The 18,018-nt window shown below is 50.0% G+C and overlaps 1 protein-coding gene across 2 annotated transcripts in view; it reads right to left on the bottom strand.

The window, feature by feature from the left end:
* WNT5B (Wnt family member 5B) overlaps window positions 1–18,018 on the bottom strand; it is a 70,623-nt gene that overhangs the window by 12,711 nt on the left and 39,894 nt on the right. For both annotated transcript variants that reach the window (XM_035550777.2, XM_050714460.1), the window contains exons 2-3: window positions 2,990–3,138; window positions 2,096–2,343 (exon numbers count right to left, since the gene is read on the bottom strand). In XM_035550777.2, coding sequence (XP_035406670.1) covers window positions 2,096–2,343; window positions 2,990–3,138 — 397 coding nt within the window. The remainder of the gene's footprint in view (window positions 1–2,095; window positions 2,344–2,989; window positions 3,139–18,018) is intronic.

Below are 18,018 nucleotides of genomic sequence, written 5' to 3'. Positions count from 1 at the left end.
TCAGAAAAAGTAAAACTGGGGGTGGCATCCCCCTTTGCAGCGACTTATCGCCGACTTACACAACAATGGTGAATCTTCATAAGCCCTGTAACACTCCAGGCCACCTTTGGTGACAATTTTCTTGCACTAGAGAACAAACATCACCTTCTGAATGTGCTCTGACTGATCAAAGTAGGGGGTCTAGAGGAGCCAGATTGAAAAGTCCTTGCTAGGATAGGTTTTTGAACGGGGGCAACCACAGGCCATCGCCTCACAGACACCACCATCAGCAGATCCCTACCAGAGGTCCAACAGTACTCCTAACAGGCATGTACACACACAAGCCAAACAGCAGGACTACTGGACACAACCACCACATAACCACAACGCCTCTTTCCCCATCAAACCCCAAATCTACTCTCAATTTAAGCTAACAGCATCAAATTAGTTTTAAAAAGGAAGTATCATCTGTCTTCCAATATCCATGCTCTTCCCTTCTTCTCATACACCCGCTGATCCTTCCTGGCTGCTTTTCATCCTCCAGCTCTGATCTTTATTTTCCCTTCAGATCACACTTTTTTCTTTTTTTTTTCAGGTTTGGACTTAACCACTTGACCGAGCTGGGGCTGCAGGAAGGTACTTAAGAAGAGGATGAGGTTTGCTCTTTTCATGCATCCTTGTGGGGTCACTAGGATCTCTTTGGGAATCTGAATTGTGCCCCATTCTTTGGGATGTTAAGTTACATGGGAGGGAGGGAGGGACGCCAGAAGGGAGAGATGGAGGGGTATTTGCTGTCCTTTTCCTTTGGTGGCTGAAATTTCAGTGTTTGTACCCTGAAGCATGAGCTTTAACAGCCTGGGATTGCACAGAGCCTCATCTGGCCACCACCCTTGGTATCGGACAGCAAGAGATCAAGGATGCGCAGATGCCTTGGATGTACGTCAGCAGCTGAAAGTATGTGTCAGGAAACAGCACTTCCCAAGAGAGCATCCCAGAGAAGCAGGGATTTGTTGGGGTGTGAGCTGGACAGATGGGCAGAAAGGGAGGAATTGAATGGCTCTGATGGGCTGGATTAGGGATTCTGAGAGACAGAGCAGCACGTGCAGAAAAGTCCCTGAAATTCTCCAGGATGATGCCACATAATTTCAGGAGTGAATGGAAGTGATCACAGGACTCAGTTACCCCAGTGCCCTATTGCCTTGACACCCCAGAGGCATTAAAGATGCATCTCCTGGTGTTCTGCTCCCCGTGCAGCATTTTGAGAGTGAGGCCAAAAAGGTGTAAGCAACGCTGGGGGCAGCTGGGGCCGCAGGAGGTCTTTTTCCATCCCCTATTAAGTGTTTTCCCCGACCTTACAAATGAGGCATAGTGCTGGCCCTGGGTTCTTCATTGAGAGCTTTGTGGGTGGGAACAAAACCCCACCACACAAAGGCTGGTGCGTGTGCGTGTGTGTGTGTGTGTGTGTAAGCGGCTGTTTTAACACCTTTTCTTTATTGTCCTGGCTGTCGGACACATCAAACCGAGCCCGGATTTCTCAGTTTCTTGCCATCAGATGATTGCATTTCAAAAGGAGCCGGGACAATGCAGCTAGGTCACACCTCAATTCAAGTGCAGCAATGGCCTGTCAATGCGCCTCTTTTGGCCAGCAGGGCAGGAATTATAAAAATCCCTTCGGTTTACACAGAAAACAGAAGAAAAGGGAGGAGGGGGGAGATCCCAAGCCAGGGAGTCCATATTTCCCACATCTCAGGGCTGCATTCCCTGTCCAAGGGCACTCCAGATGCTGGGAACGATAACATGGGTCCATTGTTCCTGGCTCCAGCTTCTTCCCTCCCTACCTCTAAGCAAGCACACGGAACAAAAGCAGCCCCCTCGTCCTGACCTCCCCACGGCCCCCCCAAGGGAGATGCCCCCTGCCCCAGCCGCGGTTCAGGTGCGCTGCTGCCTCCACTCAGGTGCGGGCAGCACCAGGGGATGGAAAAGCTCATTAAAGGGAGTTTTAGGAGCAGTGCTAACAGGGCTTGTCTCCCAAACACACATTTGAAGGAAGGCAGAAAGCCGCAGGGGGACACCCAGCGTGCCCCCACCACTGCTGCCCCACGCTGGGTGCTCCTACCTATCTTCATGACCCGCCCAAAGACGGAGGTGTTGTCCACTGTGCTGCAGTTCCACCTGCGCTGCCGAAACTGGTACTGGCACTCCTTGATGGCGCTGCGGGCCCCCTCGCCGATGAACACCATGTGCTCCTGGTACAGCTGGCACAGCTTGCGCTGCCCGGGGGAGAGCCCCGGCAGCTGGCTGCAGACGGGCTGAGCGCCAATGATGTACATCTCGGGCCTCTGGATGGGGTTCATGGCCAAAGACCTGCGAGGAGAGAAGAGCATCCAACAGGGGCTGCCGGGGGAGGCCCGAGCACCTTTCCCTGGCCTCGCTCCCGAAGGCCGGCCGCGTTTCGCCTCTCAGCTGCCTCCCTCCCTCTGTGCTCGGCCAGACACGAGCCCCTGCCAGGGCTCGGGCGGGAGGAACGGGGCTCCTTCGAAACCCGAATTTAACCACCCGGGATGGGGAGGGGGAGCAGAGGGAAAGCTTGGCTCTTTCTCCACAGGAGGAGAAAGCGGGCTGCTGCTTCGTGCGGGACCGCCGATGGGCGATGCCTCCAGCACGGGGAGGTTCCCGCTGTTTAGGGGAAGGGGCTCCGCGGCCGCTTTTGGCAGCGGATCGGAAACCTTACCCAGCCTCTCCTTACGCCTCCCCCCTCACCCAGAGCCCCGCACAAAGCCCCCCTCGAAACTCCTGCGGGAGAGGGGCCGCGTCCCACCTCCCCAAAAACCAGGGGAGGGGCAGGAGAGGGAGGGGGGGACCTCGCAAGAAGCGAGCAGCAGCGAAAGAAGCCCGGGACGGAGCAAGCAGCCAACTTCCCCAGCGAAGCCCCCTCCCCGGACCGGTCCCCTCCCCGGCCCCCAGCCCGGGACAAAGGCTTTTCGGGGCTGCCCGGCGCCCCAAAACTCACCACCAGGAGCTGGCGTCGGCCACCGGCGAGGTGCAGCTGCAGAGGAGCGCGGCGGCGAGCGCCAGCCTCGGCCCCGTCATGGTGGGCTGCGGGGGGCTCCGGCGGCTCTGGGGCAGCCCCCGCGGAGCCTGCCGCCGGGACGGGGCGCCCTGCGGAGGGAGAGGAGCCGAGGAGAAGCCCTGCAGCGGGCCCTGCTTGCGGCGGGGGCGCGGCGAGCACGGCCCCCTGCCGCCGGCGGCCGCCCCCCGGCCCGCCCCGCCGCCCCCTCCCCCGGCCGCGCCCCCGCGACGGCAGCCCCCGAGGAGCCGGGGCCGTGCGGGGGGGGGGGGGGAGATGTGTGGTGTTTGGGGGTTATTTTTTTTGGGGGGGGGGGGGGGGTGGCCGGCTTTGATGTGCCCCCCCCCCCCCCCCCCGTGCCCTTCGGCGGCAGGTGTGCGGGGAGCCGTCGGGGCGCATCAAAGCGGCCCCGCCGCCTTTGTAATGCAGGGGGCGGCTCGGAAATGTCGCCCCCCTACACACACACACACACACACACACACACACGGCGCCCCGAAGTGGCCTTCAAAAGCAGCCCACCCTCAGCCCTGCGCCCCCCGGGCAAGGGGGGTCCGCAGCCGGGGGCTGGCAGCTCCACCTGATGGCTAAAGGGGCTGGGGAGGTGGGCGAGAGGAAGGCTTCAGAGGCTCCCCTCGCCCCGACGCCCCTCTCCACTCATCCCACTGGGGACCTCGAGGGACGCAGCTGCACCCACTCCATCCCCATGCGGCCTCCCCCCGCCGTGGTGACCCCACAGGCAGGCTGGACGCGGGGGTCCCCGGGGGTCCCCTCCTGCGTGGCCCGAGAGCGGCGAGCAGCGCCCAGCCCTTTCCTTCATTTCGCCTCATAAACACCGCCCGAGACGTGAATCACCAGACTCGGCAGCTCAGGCCGCCGAAGTATATTTTCTATCGAATTCCTCGCGCCCGCCACGGTGAAATCGCAGTGTTTGTTTGCAGCACGCTCCGCTGCCTGCCCCGTCCAGATGTGCTGTACCTGCAGCTGGTGGCCGCCTCACCTGGCAGGCAGATGTGCGGCCGCGAGCGCCAGAATGAGCCGCAGGACAAAAAAAGCCTTGTGTGACCCGCCGCCTCCACGGGAGGGGAGCTTTGCTGCTCGGGCACAGCAGGATCCACGTCTGAGGAAAACAGGGTGACTTTATTCACATCTTCGGTAGCCTCCCTCTCCCTCCTCCCACAGCCCTGAGCGTGACGGAGGGATGGCGAGGTGTGTGTGTGCATGGCCACGCATACGCGTTTGGGGTCTGTTTCTATAGGGGATAGGCAGAATGGAAAGTTTATCTCTGGGAGTCTGGGGAGGAAGGAAGTTGTGTATGGATGAATGGCTTTTCCATGACAAACAATGAGTCTGCACAGACACGGCGTGATGTCACCTAAAGAATTTCCAAGCCAGCGTCAGATACAGAAAATCTTTTTGCTGGCAGAGAAGAGCGCGTGCCACCTTTCCATTTCAACACAGCCAGAAGGAAGGATTAGGGTGAAAAACAAAACAGAACAAAACAACAGAAAAAGACCTCACTATCTCACACACATATACAAGGCACACACAATGTAAATAAATGACATGATGGGAGAGGCGTACCTCCGAGCTTTGCCCTCACCACATCTCCTCATGGGTACTGAGAAAGGAGTGAGGAGCAGCAAGGCGTCCCGTGTCCCTGCCGGGCAGGAATGCCACATGGCACCTGCCGACGTGCTTCCCGATCCTCACGGAGCACAACATGGATGTGCCACCAGCTGCCGCGGTCATCCCATGGCACCAAGGTGACACGGAACTGGAAACCCTTCCCTTCAGTAAAGCCTGTGAGATGCTCACGTGGAGCCTGGTCTAGAAACACAAGGCATTAAATAAATATCTCAGTTATTAATATTCACAGGCAGCTGATGATTAATGACAGCTAAGCGCTGTGAATACTACTAGCAGTGCCCTGACCACCAACAAGCACAAGCAAGGCACGTTTCCGTCTTATCTTGAAACACGAGACACAAAAATTGCTGTACTGGATAAGATCACTTATCCAGCCAAGCTAATATCCTGTCAAAGGCGGCAACTGAAGGAGATGCTTCAGTGGAAAATGTCTGAAACTGAATTCCAGCTCAAGTCTGCCGCTGGCGAGAGTGGCTGTGGATTACGGAAGTGAGTCGTCTTCAAGGTCCTGGAAATAATTTCTTCACTGACTGTGTTTATGACTCCAGATAAAGTGGTAATAGCAGGTGAGGTGTTGTTGCAGGCGTTTTGCCTCAGCCGGCAACTTCCAAACCAAAACCAAAAGCTGAAAAGTATTTGGCCGGTGGTCTGAAGAATGCCACTGATCCCCCTACCTCACGGCTTTTTGTTTCTACCCGCCCTGCAAGCCTTTAAAATGAGATTTCGGTTTTATAAATAAAAGGCCTGAGTTACTTTTCAAGCCCCAAAGCAGGGCTGATTCAAACAGCTTTGGCAAGGGTGTTTGCCAAAGCAAGGCTGGGTGGGAGACGTCGGTGAAATTTTGCGCAGAAGAGGGCTGAGGGGCAGGGGGCTGCTGGGGGGCTGAGATGGAGGTCAGCGAGGTGCTGGCCAGGAGAGGGAGGTGATCCTCCACGACTGCCTGGGGTGCTGGGAGGGCCAGCAGGACTCGGGGGTTCAGGGGAAGGAGGCTACGACTCCAAAACCACTGGCTGCTATTGCTTCTGCTGGAAAAGGCCTCATCCCACCCCTTCGGGGGGGAGGGGGGGCTGGCACACTCAAAGGTGGTGGCGAACCCACTCTGCGTCTGGTGCTTGCACCCAGAGCACTGAGGATCATCAAACAGGGAGCTGTCACCCGCAGAGGGGACATGAACCTCAGCCCTCAGGATAAAGGTCTGATGATCCCCTCTCAGAGCAAGCAGCAGCGGCATCAAGCCTGCATCTCAGCAAAGCCTTGGCACCCTGCAGCATTCAAGCCCCTGCTGCCCTAGGCAACTGTCTCCTGTGCTGCCGAAAATTAGTGCCCCAGTTTTCAGAGGTGACAACTGTGTGTGAAGTTTGCACATCGAGTTTTGAAAGTCACGCTGACGCGGCTGGAGAACGATTGCCACTTTCCCAACACGGTTCATGCCGCATGCGCCGGAGCGAAGCTGCAAGGCTCCAGGAAAGTCCAGGGAGGTCGTGTCCATGAGATCATTCCCAAAGATTTGGCAGACTGTGAAAAAGTTGAACCCTGGCTGGAAGACAGCCCCGATAAATTGGAAACGGAGAGTTATTCACGCAAACTCCTTGTCCTATACTTACTGTTTTTTAAACGTTTGGGATGTCCCCAAGTGCGACGCAGACCTTTACTGAGTGCCGTAAGGAGAGCTGAAGGAAAATGTAAGTCTCTTTCCATGCAACTTAAACGCTCACCATTTCTGCATCTGGTCCAGTTTCTCCCAGACTGGGGAGAACTGGACATGCATTCTTCCTGTTATGATCAAGAGCCTCTTTCAAGTTCCTGTTTATTTTTGCAACTTGACTGTGGTTCAATGCCTGTTTCTCATGCCTTGCAACATCCAGTGCATCCAGAAACATTTACTGCTCTCTCCCTCTAGACTGACATAAGGCACTTACTCAAGATGGGAAAAATATTCACTTAAGTAGAGTCTCCTCTACTTGAGGAGCCAGTAGAGATGCGTAGGGAACCATTCCCAGGAAGGAGGGTTTACATGTGTCAGTCCCTGCCCTCTGTTTCTGTGCCGGGGACTCGCGCGTTGACAGCACTGAGAGATGCACCGTACTGCCCTACCACACGTCTGCTTCTGCCAGCCAGGCTTGGTTTTAACCACAGTTCTTACTAAGACTTCAGGAATCTCATTAATGTCACACACCTGCCCATTCAGCTCAACCAGTTTTAGAGGGAGTGTAGATTTTTTTTTTTTTTTAAAGAAATCCCTTGAAGCTAAATCGCAGCCTTCACCCAGAAGCCCACACCATCTTTTATCCCCCACCCCACGCTTGTTTGGGATTGTGCTGCTCCCCTGCTGCTGACCCTTAGCACTGTGCCACCATGCTGATTTTTTCCACATTTCCTGACCTAAATGTGCTATTTCATTTGTATCACGATTATTACTAAAACCAGAAGTTAGAGTCACCTCCGCAGGCCCAGGCCCAGCTGGGGCGTTACAGGTGGTGTGATAAAACCTCCTCAAAGCATCCCAGCACATCAGTCCTTCAGGCCTGCCTCTTTGTCTTGACATTGACTTGTCGCACTGTCTGTCTCTGCTGGAAGGGCAGATTATTCCTGTCTGTGTCCCGCTTGTTTCTTTTGGTACTTATGAGCTCAGTTTTATCTTCTGATGTGCTCGTGTGCTACCTTCTTCTGCATCTCATCACCTGTCACCCTTGCTGACAGATCCAGATTTCCTTTCACCGCTACCTTGCTCTTTCATTTTTCCATTCCTCCCCTGGCCAATGACATTCGGTCTCACTGCCACCGCGCCGTGTAGAGCACAAATGCCAAGATATACATGCCAGTCTCAGCAGCCCCGGCAACAGCCGTCCCTGAAGGGCCGGACCAAGGAGAGCAAGAAGGGAGGAAGGCAGCAAGAAAAGCAGAAGTACTAAAAACAACAAAAGAGGCCAGATGTTAAATCTTTCTACCATTTGAAACCATATTTAAAAGGATGGTGATTCTACAAATAAAACAGCTTCTCATTAGCAAAATAGACAGAGCATATGTAAATCCTTACGAATGCTGCCGCTCACCCCACAATACTTCACACACCAGGCAACGAGCTCACCGGGAGCAAGACCATCACACCTGCTACAAAAAAGGGGCAAAATCCAAGGATAAGCCGGGACATGAACTTCCTATCTGCCAAGGTGGTTCTGTACTCTTAGAGAGGCGAAGTCCCCATGCTGAGCCAGCCTGGCTGCTGGAGACCTGCACCCGGTGGTCCACAGGAAGGTGCAGGAGACTCAGCCACAACCTGTGGGGCACCCGCAGCAGCTGCCTGTGCTGAAGCAAGATCAGCTTCACTCTGCTGTAATACCTCGTGCCTGAGACTGGGTTTGGCCCAAATTTTGCCCTTTTTGTTCCCATGACTATTACAATCCCAGGGTGTATAGTGCTGCAGCCTTTGATCTCAAACCAAAACCTTCCTACTGTCATTTATTTACATGGACGAGCCTGTATGAAATTAGACAAGCTCCACTACACGTAGCCATAATCTTACAAATGCATGTATTTAAATAAAGTAGAACAAGCATTATCTGATGGCTGTTCCATGGCTTATTTACCATGCACGCGATGTCACTGTTTACTTGCCAGACAGACACCCCATCTCAGCTCCTTAATTCATACAAATATATAATTTCTCCTTCAGAGCTCCCCAGGCTCCTCGGAGCAGACCCAGGAGGCCAGGGTGAGGATGCCCAGGCAGGGTGAGGAAGCTCACGCTGGTGCTCTCCAGCTCTGTAGGCTTCTAGGAATGAAGGAGTCCAACCTTTGAGGCCATCCAGCCAACAACACCTTCCACAAGTGTTCAATTTATGTGGATCATGAGCCATGATGGAAGAAGACACGAGGCAAGCAAAGAGAGGAAAGTGCATCCCTCCTTTATTTGTTTGCCAGGGGCCAGCTCGGGGAGCTGGTGATGGCTGCAGGATCTGCAAGAGAGCGGAGAGGTCTGGGCTCAGATTATGGTACCCACAAACAGGTATGTCGGTCCTTCTTGAAAGTCAGGCAGGACAACAGGACAAAGTTCTCCATCAGCATGAACAACATAGCAGTGAATGGCAAGACAAGTCAAAGCCACCTCCCTGCAGAGGTTTCAGAACAGGCCAGGGGAAAGCAACAGCTGGGTGACTTTAAGTATTTTCCTCCTCACCCTGACCTTGCGAAGCACAGAGCACCCTTCACCCTCCCCAAGGCGGTGTGTAGCTCCCCCAGTCCCTCCCAAAAGGATCTATGTCTCTGCATCCCACAGGTCTGGACCTCATTTTTGCTCCGAGTATATTTTCCTTTTCAGTTTGTCCCACGCTCTGGAATAATTACATTAACTGGCAAAGGCAGTCGAGAATTTAAAACACAGATCAGCTGCTGCTGCAGTGGTTCTTAGCTGCCTGGGAGTGAAAGGCCAGGGGAAAACACAGTTACTGCTCGGCCCTGGACCTCAACATAGGTCACAGGGACCGGATCCATCCGACTTGGATCAACAGCCTCCTGTCAGCCCCTTTTATTAAATCGTTACCAGTAAAGCTTGATATACACCTTTCCAAAGGAAACAGTAAGCCATGGAATAAATTCTAATCAGATTTAATTTCTCTCTCCTTCCTATTCATCTTCAAAGATGTTCTTATAAAGTCCAGTCTAATGAGAATAATATTAATGATCAGCTCTTCCTCCACTCTAGAACTGCCAGGCACCATATATTAGACCCCACAGCACTAGCAGACACTATTTTTTCCCTTAGCTTATATGAGGGGCAAAAGAGGTGCAGGAAGGGCTGGCTAAGAGGTTCGAACCGGTCTGTCTGGTGCAGACTTATCTCCATTCAGCAAAGCTTTAAACCAGGCGCTTAGAGGTGAGCACACACCTACCCCTTCTGCTGAATCAGGGGCAACATTAAAATATACTTTCTTTTTCCATTCCTCAGACCACCAGATACTTCTGCCCTCAATTAAACATTGTTCCTGCTCAAGTGCAGCGCATTCAAAGCCACAAGTAATAAACAAAACATTTTGGGAATAATGTCCCAGTGAACTGAATCATCTACATAGTTATCGCTGTTTCCAAAACAAAGAAAAAAACATTTTCCAAGCATGCTTATTAAGTTTGAGTATTAAAAAAAATGCAGAAAATGCTGAAACTATATACAAAGCACTATCTATATCAGAAGATTACACCAATTTAACCAATTTCAGAACGTATCTATCTTCTCTACATCACATTTCCATCCAGGGTATCCTGTTAATTCTGGATGCAACAGATTTAAGCTAAACCTGCTCAAACTGTCTCAGAAATAGACTAGACTGCATATACATTTGTATGGAAAAGATCATTTTATATCTCACCCTTAGTTTAGCACCAGTCACACATGTACAATTCTAACTGCAGGAAAAAAAAAAAAAAGTGTTGTGTCTAAGACTGTTTCTAAAATACTATTGTAACATCATTACCTTCTTAAAGAAAGAGTTTGAAGATAAAAACGCTCAGCAAAATGTGCATTCATGCAAACTTAATCTGAAAGAGTTGTATCAGTACATCAACGTTGTGTAGGTTAGTTATCCTTTAAACTAAAAGCAAAGCCTTCAAAAGTAAGATCTGCACTGATTTAATTAAACTGTTGAGCTAAATCACTACTTTTTTTTTTTACTTTTTTTTTTTTCCACTTTAAGTGGATATTAGGAACAAGGAGCTGTGCCTCTTTTTGGGAATACATTGTGTGATCCCATAATACAAACTTTTTGAGCATCCTGAAAGCTGCTTGTTTTATGTGGGGTCCCTGTCTGCAACCTCACCATGCAAAAAAGCTGTGACTCCTTCTCCAATTTCCAGTCTGCATGTATTCACGGTCAGCTCACACCCATTTGTTCGTGTGCCAGCTCGTCCCTTCAAGCTCAGTACGCCAAGACTGAGGCTGCAGCCTGACAATATGGTCCTGCTGGCGGCATTACCGGGGCAATAAATACCTCTCTCCCACCTCCGGGAGCTCATCCCAGCCCTGTGCCGCAGGACACTGCTCTTCCAAGGAGATGGCATAAGCAGATAGAAGCAGATCTGCAGTTATATACACAGATCTACATCGGCACTAGTTCCAGGCTCCCGTCTGCCTGCCCCCGTTCCTGTACTGGTACTGATTTTCATCTGCCCCACAGTGAGCAAGGGCAGGGCATTAAAAAGGTTCAGAACTGAACTTACAGAAAGAAAACACTGTTTTTTACTTAATTTAATTGCCTTGGCTGGTTGACAGAGTGGGGCAGGAATGCGTGGCTGGGGGCCTGAACGGTGACAGTGCCACTGTCACCCGATGTAAACTCACATGGAGCCGTGCTGGCACTGCAAGGACAGTTGTATTTCTTGGCGGTTTGGGGATTGTGGCTCCAATCCCTGACCAATTTCACAGCACACAGCCAGGCTGAGGCACAACCGAGTGCCTTTGGAAAGGGCACTGCAGAGAGGCTGAGCACCAGCATCTTGGACGGGAGCTACTTAGCCCAATATTGCTACCAAAGCCCTTGTGGTATCTGTCCTAGGCCTGATGTGCAAGAACATGATAGTAAACACCACCAACAAAAAATAATTAAATATAAATCTTAAAAAAATAGTAACAAAGCATTCAATTGGAAGGCGCTGCTGTAAAATCACCTACTTGGAACAGACGAGGTTTCCAGTGTAGCAACTAGCATTTGCTGCTTTGTAAATCCTTTCCTGAGCAAGAAAGAGAACAGAACTGGAAAAGTAACCAAAACCACTGGTGCACTTTACTCGAGTTTATTCCTTTTCAATGACTTTGAATTTGACTCAGTTTTCAAAGCATATTATATAGATATTTTAACTGCCAAAGCTATCCAAAAGCTTTCCAAAAAAAGCTATGTGTTTTTTTTTTTCTTTCTGCTTCTCTCCTCAGCATGAACTGCAATGTGACATTTTTGCTGCTGGTACAGACACTAGAGCAGAACCGGTCTTCTCCTCCCACAGCACTGCTGGCCCAGCAGGGCTATCAAAAGCAAAAACTTGCTTTGTATCAACAAAGAAGCCACCATGAGTTGCCACCAGGCTGGCTCTCCACCCATCCTGAGTGTTTCTGAGCGCAGCGCTACCCTTTGCACATCCTGCACTCCACTGGTGGGGGCTTTATCCTCCCAAAAGCTCAGCTTCAAAATGAGGAATCCGATTTCAGAAGTGCCTGTGGAAAACTGAGCCTTCCCTTTCCTGCTTTTGACACAAAAAAAATGCCATAAACCACCAGAACCAAAACTCCAAGGGTTAAATCCTCTGGAAAACGTGGGTGCTTATCTAACACCTCACCTACTCAGAAAGTGCTGTGCAGGATGTACCCCGGGGAATTTGACCCTAGGCTGCTCTGAGCATCTAGTCTGCAGCACCCACATTTAGCAGTCCCTGACATCCTGAACTCCCAGTCACCCTTCCTGCAGCAGCTGTGGCTGGGCTGGAGAAGGACGCCCTGCCTGGATGGCTGTGATCCTGCAAACTTAAGAAAGGCACCTGGACCTTTCACTTGTACCACCAACTGGCTTTCCAACACAGTTTGCTATCAAGAGTTGAAGGAGGGCAGGACTGCTTCTTTCAATGCAATGTGGGTCGATGTCATCTGTGAATGACCACACCACTAGAGCGTCAGATGGCACGTGGCTGTCACCAGCTCTTGGGATCATACTGGTAGAAGGCAACAAGCTACTACTGAATGATTATCATTCACAGTGAAAATCCACGTGTTTACATGATTATGTGCCGATTTATCAGAGGGAAGGGGGGCCTTCCTTTGTCAGGGTCTTCAGAAGCAGACCAAACTTGGAAGGAGGAGGCTGAAGTCCTCTCCCGCAGCCATCGGGCCGGGTCCCTTGGGACAGCCTGCCTCCCCTCCCGGTCACATCAAGGCTGCATCACACCCGTACGCTAATGGTGCTTGTGACCGCCTAATGTGCGGCACTGAACTGGAAAGCAGTGGCATTTCCAGCAGGGAGCACGTACAGAGCCCACACTTTGGCACGAGCAGCCCTCACCGTGGTGGCTCCGTCTGGAGCTCGGCTGGGCTGGAGAGGTGGGGCCCAGGCCCTGAGTCTGGTGCCCACAGCACGGGGCCAGGTCGGGACCTCGTCCTCCCAGCTCTGCTGCTGACCTGCTCAGCCACCCCGTTTCGGTTCTAACTGCAACTCCGAAATGTGCTCTCCTCATTGACCAAGGGGAGGTAGATTTCTTTCAGACCAGTATCGTGATATTGCCTGTGGATGCTGTGATACACTATAGGCTCTAGTAGCTTTAAAGATCCTTCAGCGACACCATGTAAACACAGTTATTATCGACCCCATATTCACAGAGACACCCCACGCAGAACTTTCCAAATGCAAGAGAACAGTCTATAGGCGACAGCTTTTTCCAACAAAAGGAATGTGCTTGCTCTTCCCTTCAAGCTAAAAGGAAAGCATGTACCCAACAGGGGAAATTAAGTGGGTTTAGGCCTTCCAATTGCCACTCAAACAGAGAAAACTAAAACCACCTCTTTTATCCTACCATACAAAAGGACATTCACAGTACTGTAGGTGGAACGGCTTTCATCAGGAATGCAATCTTGCTTTTGTTGGACAAATATGATGTCCTTGCAGTGCGTTCTGCAAAAAAACGGAGCATTTGCAGAGAAGGTAAGGGCTGCTTGTCCTGCGGGTGAGGAGAGCACGCTGCATTGCACAGGAGGCTGATGTGATGTGTGTGCTGTCTTGTATGCTCGTTGGCAGGCGTGGGCCACAGAAAGCTGGTGAATGAGGACATACGCACCCACCCCTATAGTGGGCAGGGCGTAGGAGGAGAAAAGGAATTGCCTGAGTCTCTATATTGCAGGGAAAGCAAGAAATCCTATTAAGGATTTATGCTGTTGCAGCAAAATAACTTCCTCACTTCCAGTAGAAGCCAGCTTTCTGATTGTCTTTACTTCACTCGTGCTGACAGGGTGTAGTTCTTCGGTCAAGCCCAGTGCCGTGTTTGTACGGAGAGATTTATCACTATCAGATGGGCTACCAGCATCCCCAGCTCCTCTGCCACTGGCCCTGCTTTTCCAAAGAGCTCACAGCCTTTGAAATGGATTTCAATGGCTCTGAGTGAGTGGCCCTTATATTGCTAAACACTTATACATCGAAAGCAGAGTTATTTAGTATGTGAATGTGTCTGAAAATATAGTGATGTGCACGTTCACAAATATGTTCAAGAGAAAACATGCATGGGAGATGTTTGAAAAGAAATTTGTGTGTGGTGCATAGCAATTATAATATGTTTTCATTTACGCAGTGTCTCCTCCACGCACAAGGGAACACAACAAAAAAAACCAACCCGCATATCCTTGCAAATAAAGGGAGAACGAGCATTTCATACAAAGGTTAAACAAAAAAATCTGTTTAATGTCACTTTGGGGATTAGAGGAACTGGAGTAAAACAAACATGCAGAACAAACTTTGAGGGGTTGCTTCAGGAAAAGCACGTGTGTGAGTGTGTGCCATCACATCTGCATATTCAATACGTCTTGCTGGGACAGCTAGGGGAAAATAGGAAGCTGGAAATTTTCAGTGTGGGAATTAGATGGAAGAATGTGAACCATTTGAAACAAAACACGGCGAGGCTGCCAGCTGACTTGCTAAAATGCCAGCGCTCTCTAGGATCCACTGAAACCCAGCAAAGGACCAGCCCTGCAGCTCGGCGCTGGGTCAGCAGCCAGCAGATCTGGGCTGGAGCCCTGGTCCTGCGAGGAGCAAAGCACGTGAAGCTGGGGCCTGGATTTCCAAAACCTGATCTCGTGCCTGTAATTCTGGGCACCTAACGCCAGGCAGCGCGAGCCCAAACACCCAGCACCCAAGCAGGCAGGTACGCACCTCCCATCCACGTGGAGATACCTTTGGGGCCTCCGTTTCACCGCAGATGCAACGGGACTGGCTCAGAGCAGCCAGAAACACGACAAAACTCAAGGTACTAAGCGCTTACATAGAGCTCCGAGCCTGCCAAACGAAAGGCACTGTGGATATGCAAAGGAGTATTATTTAGTTACCTGCTGCTTCCCACGTCCTGGCAACCATTGCCATTCTATAAATATTTTCACAGGTTTCAATATATCTAAAGATTTTTTTTTGTTGTTTATGTTTCCTGCTTCAGGGCATTAAGGAATAATCTTCAGACGAAAAGATTCCCTGTTCCAAGAGGAACGTAAAGAATACAGCCTGGGTTTGCTGGCAAAAAGCATGGAACAACAACACCAACAAGACTAGGAAAATAGTAGATCTCAGGGGTGAAATAGTGGAAAGAAAGCTGCTTTTCCACATTATTCAGTCCACTTGTATGCTGGAAAAAAAAAAGGACTAAAAGCAGTATTTCTAACTTGTGTTCTCCTGTGCACGCACTTTTTTTTTTTTTTTTAATGGGGAACCATCTGGATTAAGGAAAGTTGTGTTCTCATTGTATATGACAGAGTCTGGCTACATAGACGATTAATTAATACAGAATGAATGTATGGTAGGCCAAGGATTCTGGTGTTTTTCTGAATGGTACAGAAACAAGTTGGAAGAAAAGGTAAAAAACAACAGACTTCGTTTTACCCATTGATTTTCCACCTCCAACACCATGAACTCCATACATTCCCCCCAACCTGCTCATGTCTCCCCTTAATTTCACCCCCACACTTTTGCAAAGACGATTTTCAAGATTTTTTGTCATGCACTGCTAGATAATGCATTTTGGTAATTGTAGTGGCTTGAATGAGGTTTTAGAGTGTCTGCACATACCCAGGGGTGGAAGCGAGAGTGAATGCAGGTTCTGAAAGGCACCTCCTTTTGCTACCACTTCTCTATGTATCTACTGGGGTTGCAGAAAAAAAAAAAAAAGACTTTCTGAAAATCAGGCAAATTTAGCACCAACAGTTTCTGCACTGTTACTTCTAGGAACATGATATTAAAGTAACTTTCCTTTGGCCAGGACTAATACGAATCCTTCATTCTGTATAAAACATTATTTTTCACCTTTCTCCTGCATTCCATATGAAATTTTATTTTGTAACTCTCACCTGCAGTTTCTCTTCTATGCGGGGCTGAAATTGTGACTCTGATTTTCACAGAATTTTTCCAAAACAGTACTACCCTATTTTTCAGTTTTCCTCCAAAACCTTACTTCAGAGCCAATGCTTGTAGGGCAGGTGACATAACTTTGTCCAATTCTAGTGAACTGCCAATTTTAGAAGGCTATTTACTACCTGAAAATGTGCTGGTGGCCGCAGTCCAGAGAGGGAGGAGTTAACAGTTAAAATCAACACTGCAGTAATCCCTGGGTACAGAAATAACGTGTTTTAAGAACCGTACAGCTACAACCGTACCTTCCCCGGGCTGAGCTTACCTTCTTGTGAGGTTACCTCTAAATCTGTCGCAAGAACATACATTACTCTTCCCTGGACCTTGCTCCCAGGTGCCCCTGGAGAGGGACCAGCCCAGGTATCGATGCCTTCCCTTCCTTGGAGCTTTTGATGGGGGGAACCAGCTCCCAGCCTCCCTGATGGCCACATAACCCTTTCTTACAAGCTGGCTAGTGCTGCTGCCTCTGCCCTCGCTGTGTGCAAACCTGTTGGGTAGCACCCACTTTTCTCCCATCTCTGCCAGCAGCCGGAGCATTTCCTCCGTCCCAGGCTACGTGTGCTGGATGTCAGCAGAGTCACACAGCACTCGGCCTTCTCTGCTGGGTTTTGGACAAAAGGGCTGTCAGGGGGAGGCTTCACAAGCGTGCTGCTGTAACAGGTACAGTGCAGCACATTGGATGTGCACGTCTGCGCTGTGGCTGCGGGGGCTGCCGGCTTAGCTCCAGTTGTAGAGGTCTCAGAGTTCAATCCCCAGGAATGGCTTACGAAAGCAAGTACTACCTGAAAGGCCTCTTTGTTTTTCTGCCACTGCTTTTAATAATAATGATCACATCGGATACTTTCTGCCATCTTGATCGTCTTTGGTACTGCTAATAAAGGAACGGCAAAGCCCAGCACTTGCAACAGCACCTAGTGCAAGGAACTGGAAGTGTTGAGGTTTGAGATTTTACATCCTGCCCTCCCAGAGCACTTTCCCTTTGATGATTTAACCGCCGTGTACTGAGGTGCATAGCAGCTACTCAGGGTGTGACATGCGTGGCGGAGCTGTGGCCAGGGCCCCAGCCGCTTCCTCCAACCACCAGGCAGTCCTGTCACACGAGGGCAGATGAGACGTGCACGACGGGTACATGACATTCGAGTGCAACTGCCTGGACCATAATTATTTTGCTTCTTCAAGCAATCCTTTCATTTATACTTTAATGAAAAACTGGGAATATAATCCAGAAATCCCATGCTTTACATCCTCTGAGCGTTCCTCCCCATATGAGCACAGTTATATTCTTGTTGGCTACTGGCTGACAAGTAAAATCAAAACCTAAATAATAATAATAAAAAAAAAACTAATCCCATAGGCTCAAATTCACAGCTGGTGTGTGCACTAAGACAACTTTGAATTTTGCCCTGGCACCTAACCACATATTGACAGCACACTGTATTTTGGTGTAGCCATCCCCGACACCAGAAAATACATGGTAGAGCAGAATTACCCTGTGCAGGAGGAACCATGTAATCCTAAAACGCAGACTCATATAGCACCTCACCATATCAGAGACACGATAATTGTACAGTAAAAACATTGTTTTAAAATTGTTTTTAAGGAAAGCTTCATTATGACCCAAGCTTCACAAAAAAAACCTGCAATGCAAGCGGATCCTAATGCTACAAGTTCTACATAACCCCTTAACTAGTTACACTTTCTTTATCCCAAAGGGAATCCATTCACTAACAGCCCCATCCTGATTTATAAACGTGTGTATGAGTACAGTAATATATTTATATATACTTATGTATCTCAAATGTGCACATTACACGTGTTCTGCCTACATTTAAATGTGCAAGTCTTAATAGAGATCTTTGTCACGTAATTACTGGTTATATCACAGAAGAGTTCTAGGGGATCGTTTTTGCTTCACGTTCAAGAAAGGAAAGGAACCTCTAAGTCACCCCACCTACTTTTCTGACGCTTTGCTAAGTGCAGAAGGGCTCTGTAGCAGCAACCAGCCTGACTCGGCGTGTAACACTGACAGCAGCATGTTCTCTCCACAGCGAGCTGGCACCCTCGTTTTGCTGAGCCAGAGTATCATGGTTTTGTTATCAGCAGTGCAAAAGGATGGGTTTGATCTTATCCTTGTAACAAAGCCATTTTCCAAATTAACTCTGAAGAAGTTCCACTAGATCAACTTTAACCCAG

This window comes from Cygnus atratus, chromosome 1 (genome assembly GCF_013377495.2).
Source record: "Cygnus atratus isolate AKBS03 ecotype Queensland, Australia chromosome 1, CAtr_DNAZoo_HiC_assembly, whole genome shotgun sequence".
Taxonomy (NCBI): domain Eukaryota; kingdom Metazoa; phylum Chordata; class Aves; order Anseriformes; family Anatidae; genus Cygnus; species Cygnus atratus.
This window is presented reverse-complemented; position numbering and strand designations above follow the sequence as displayed.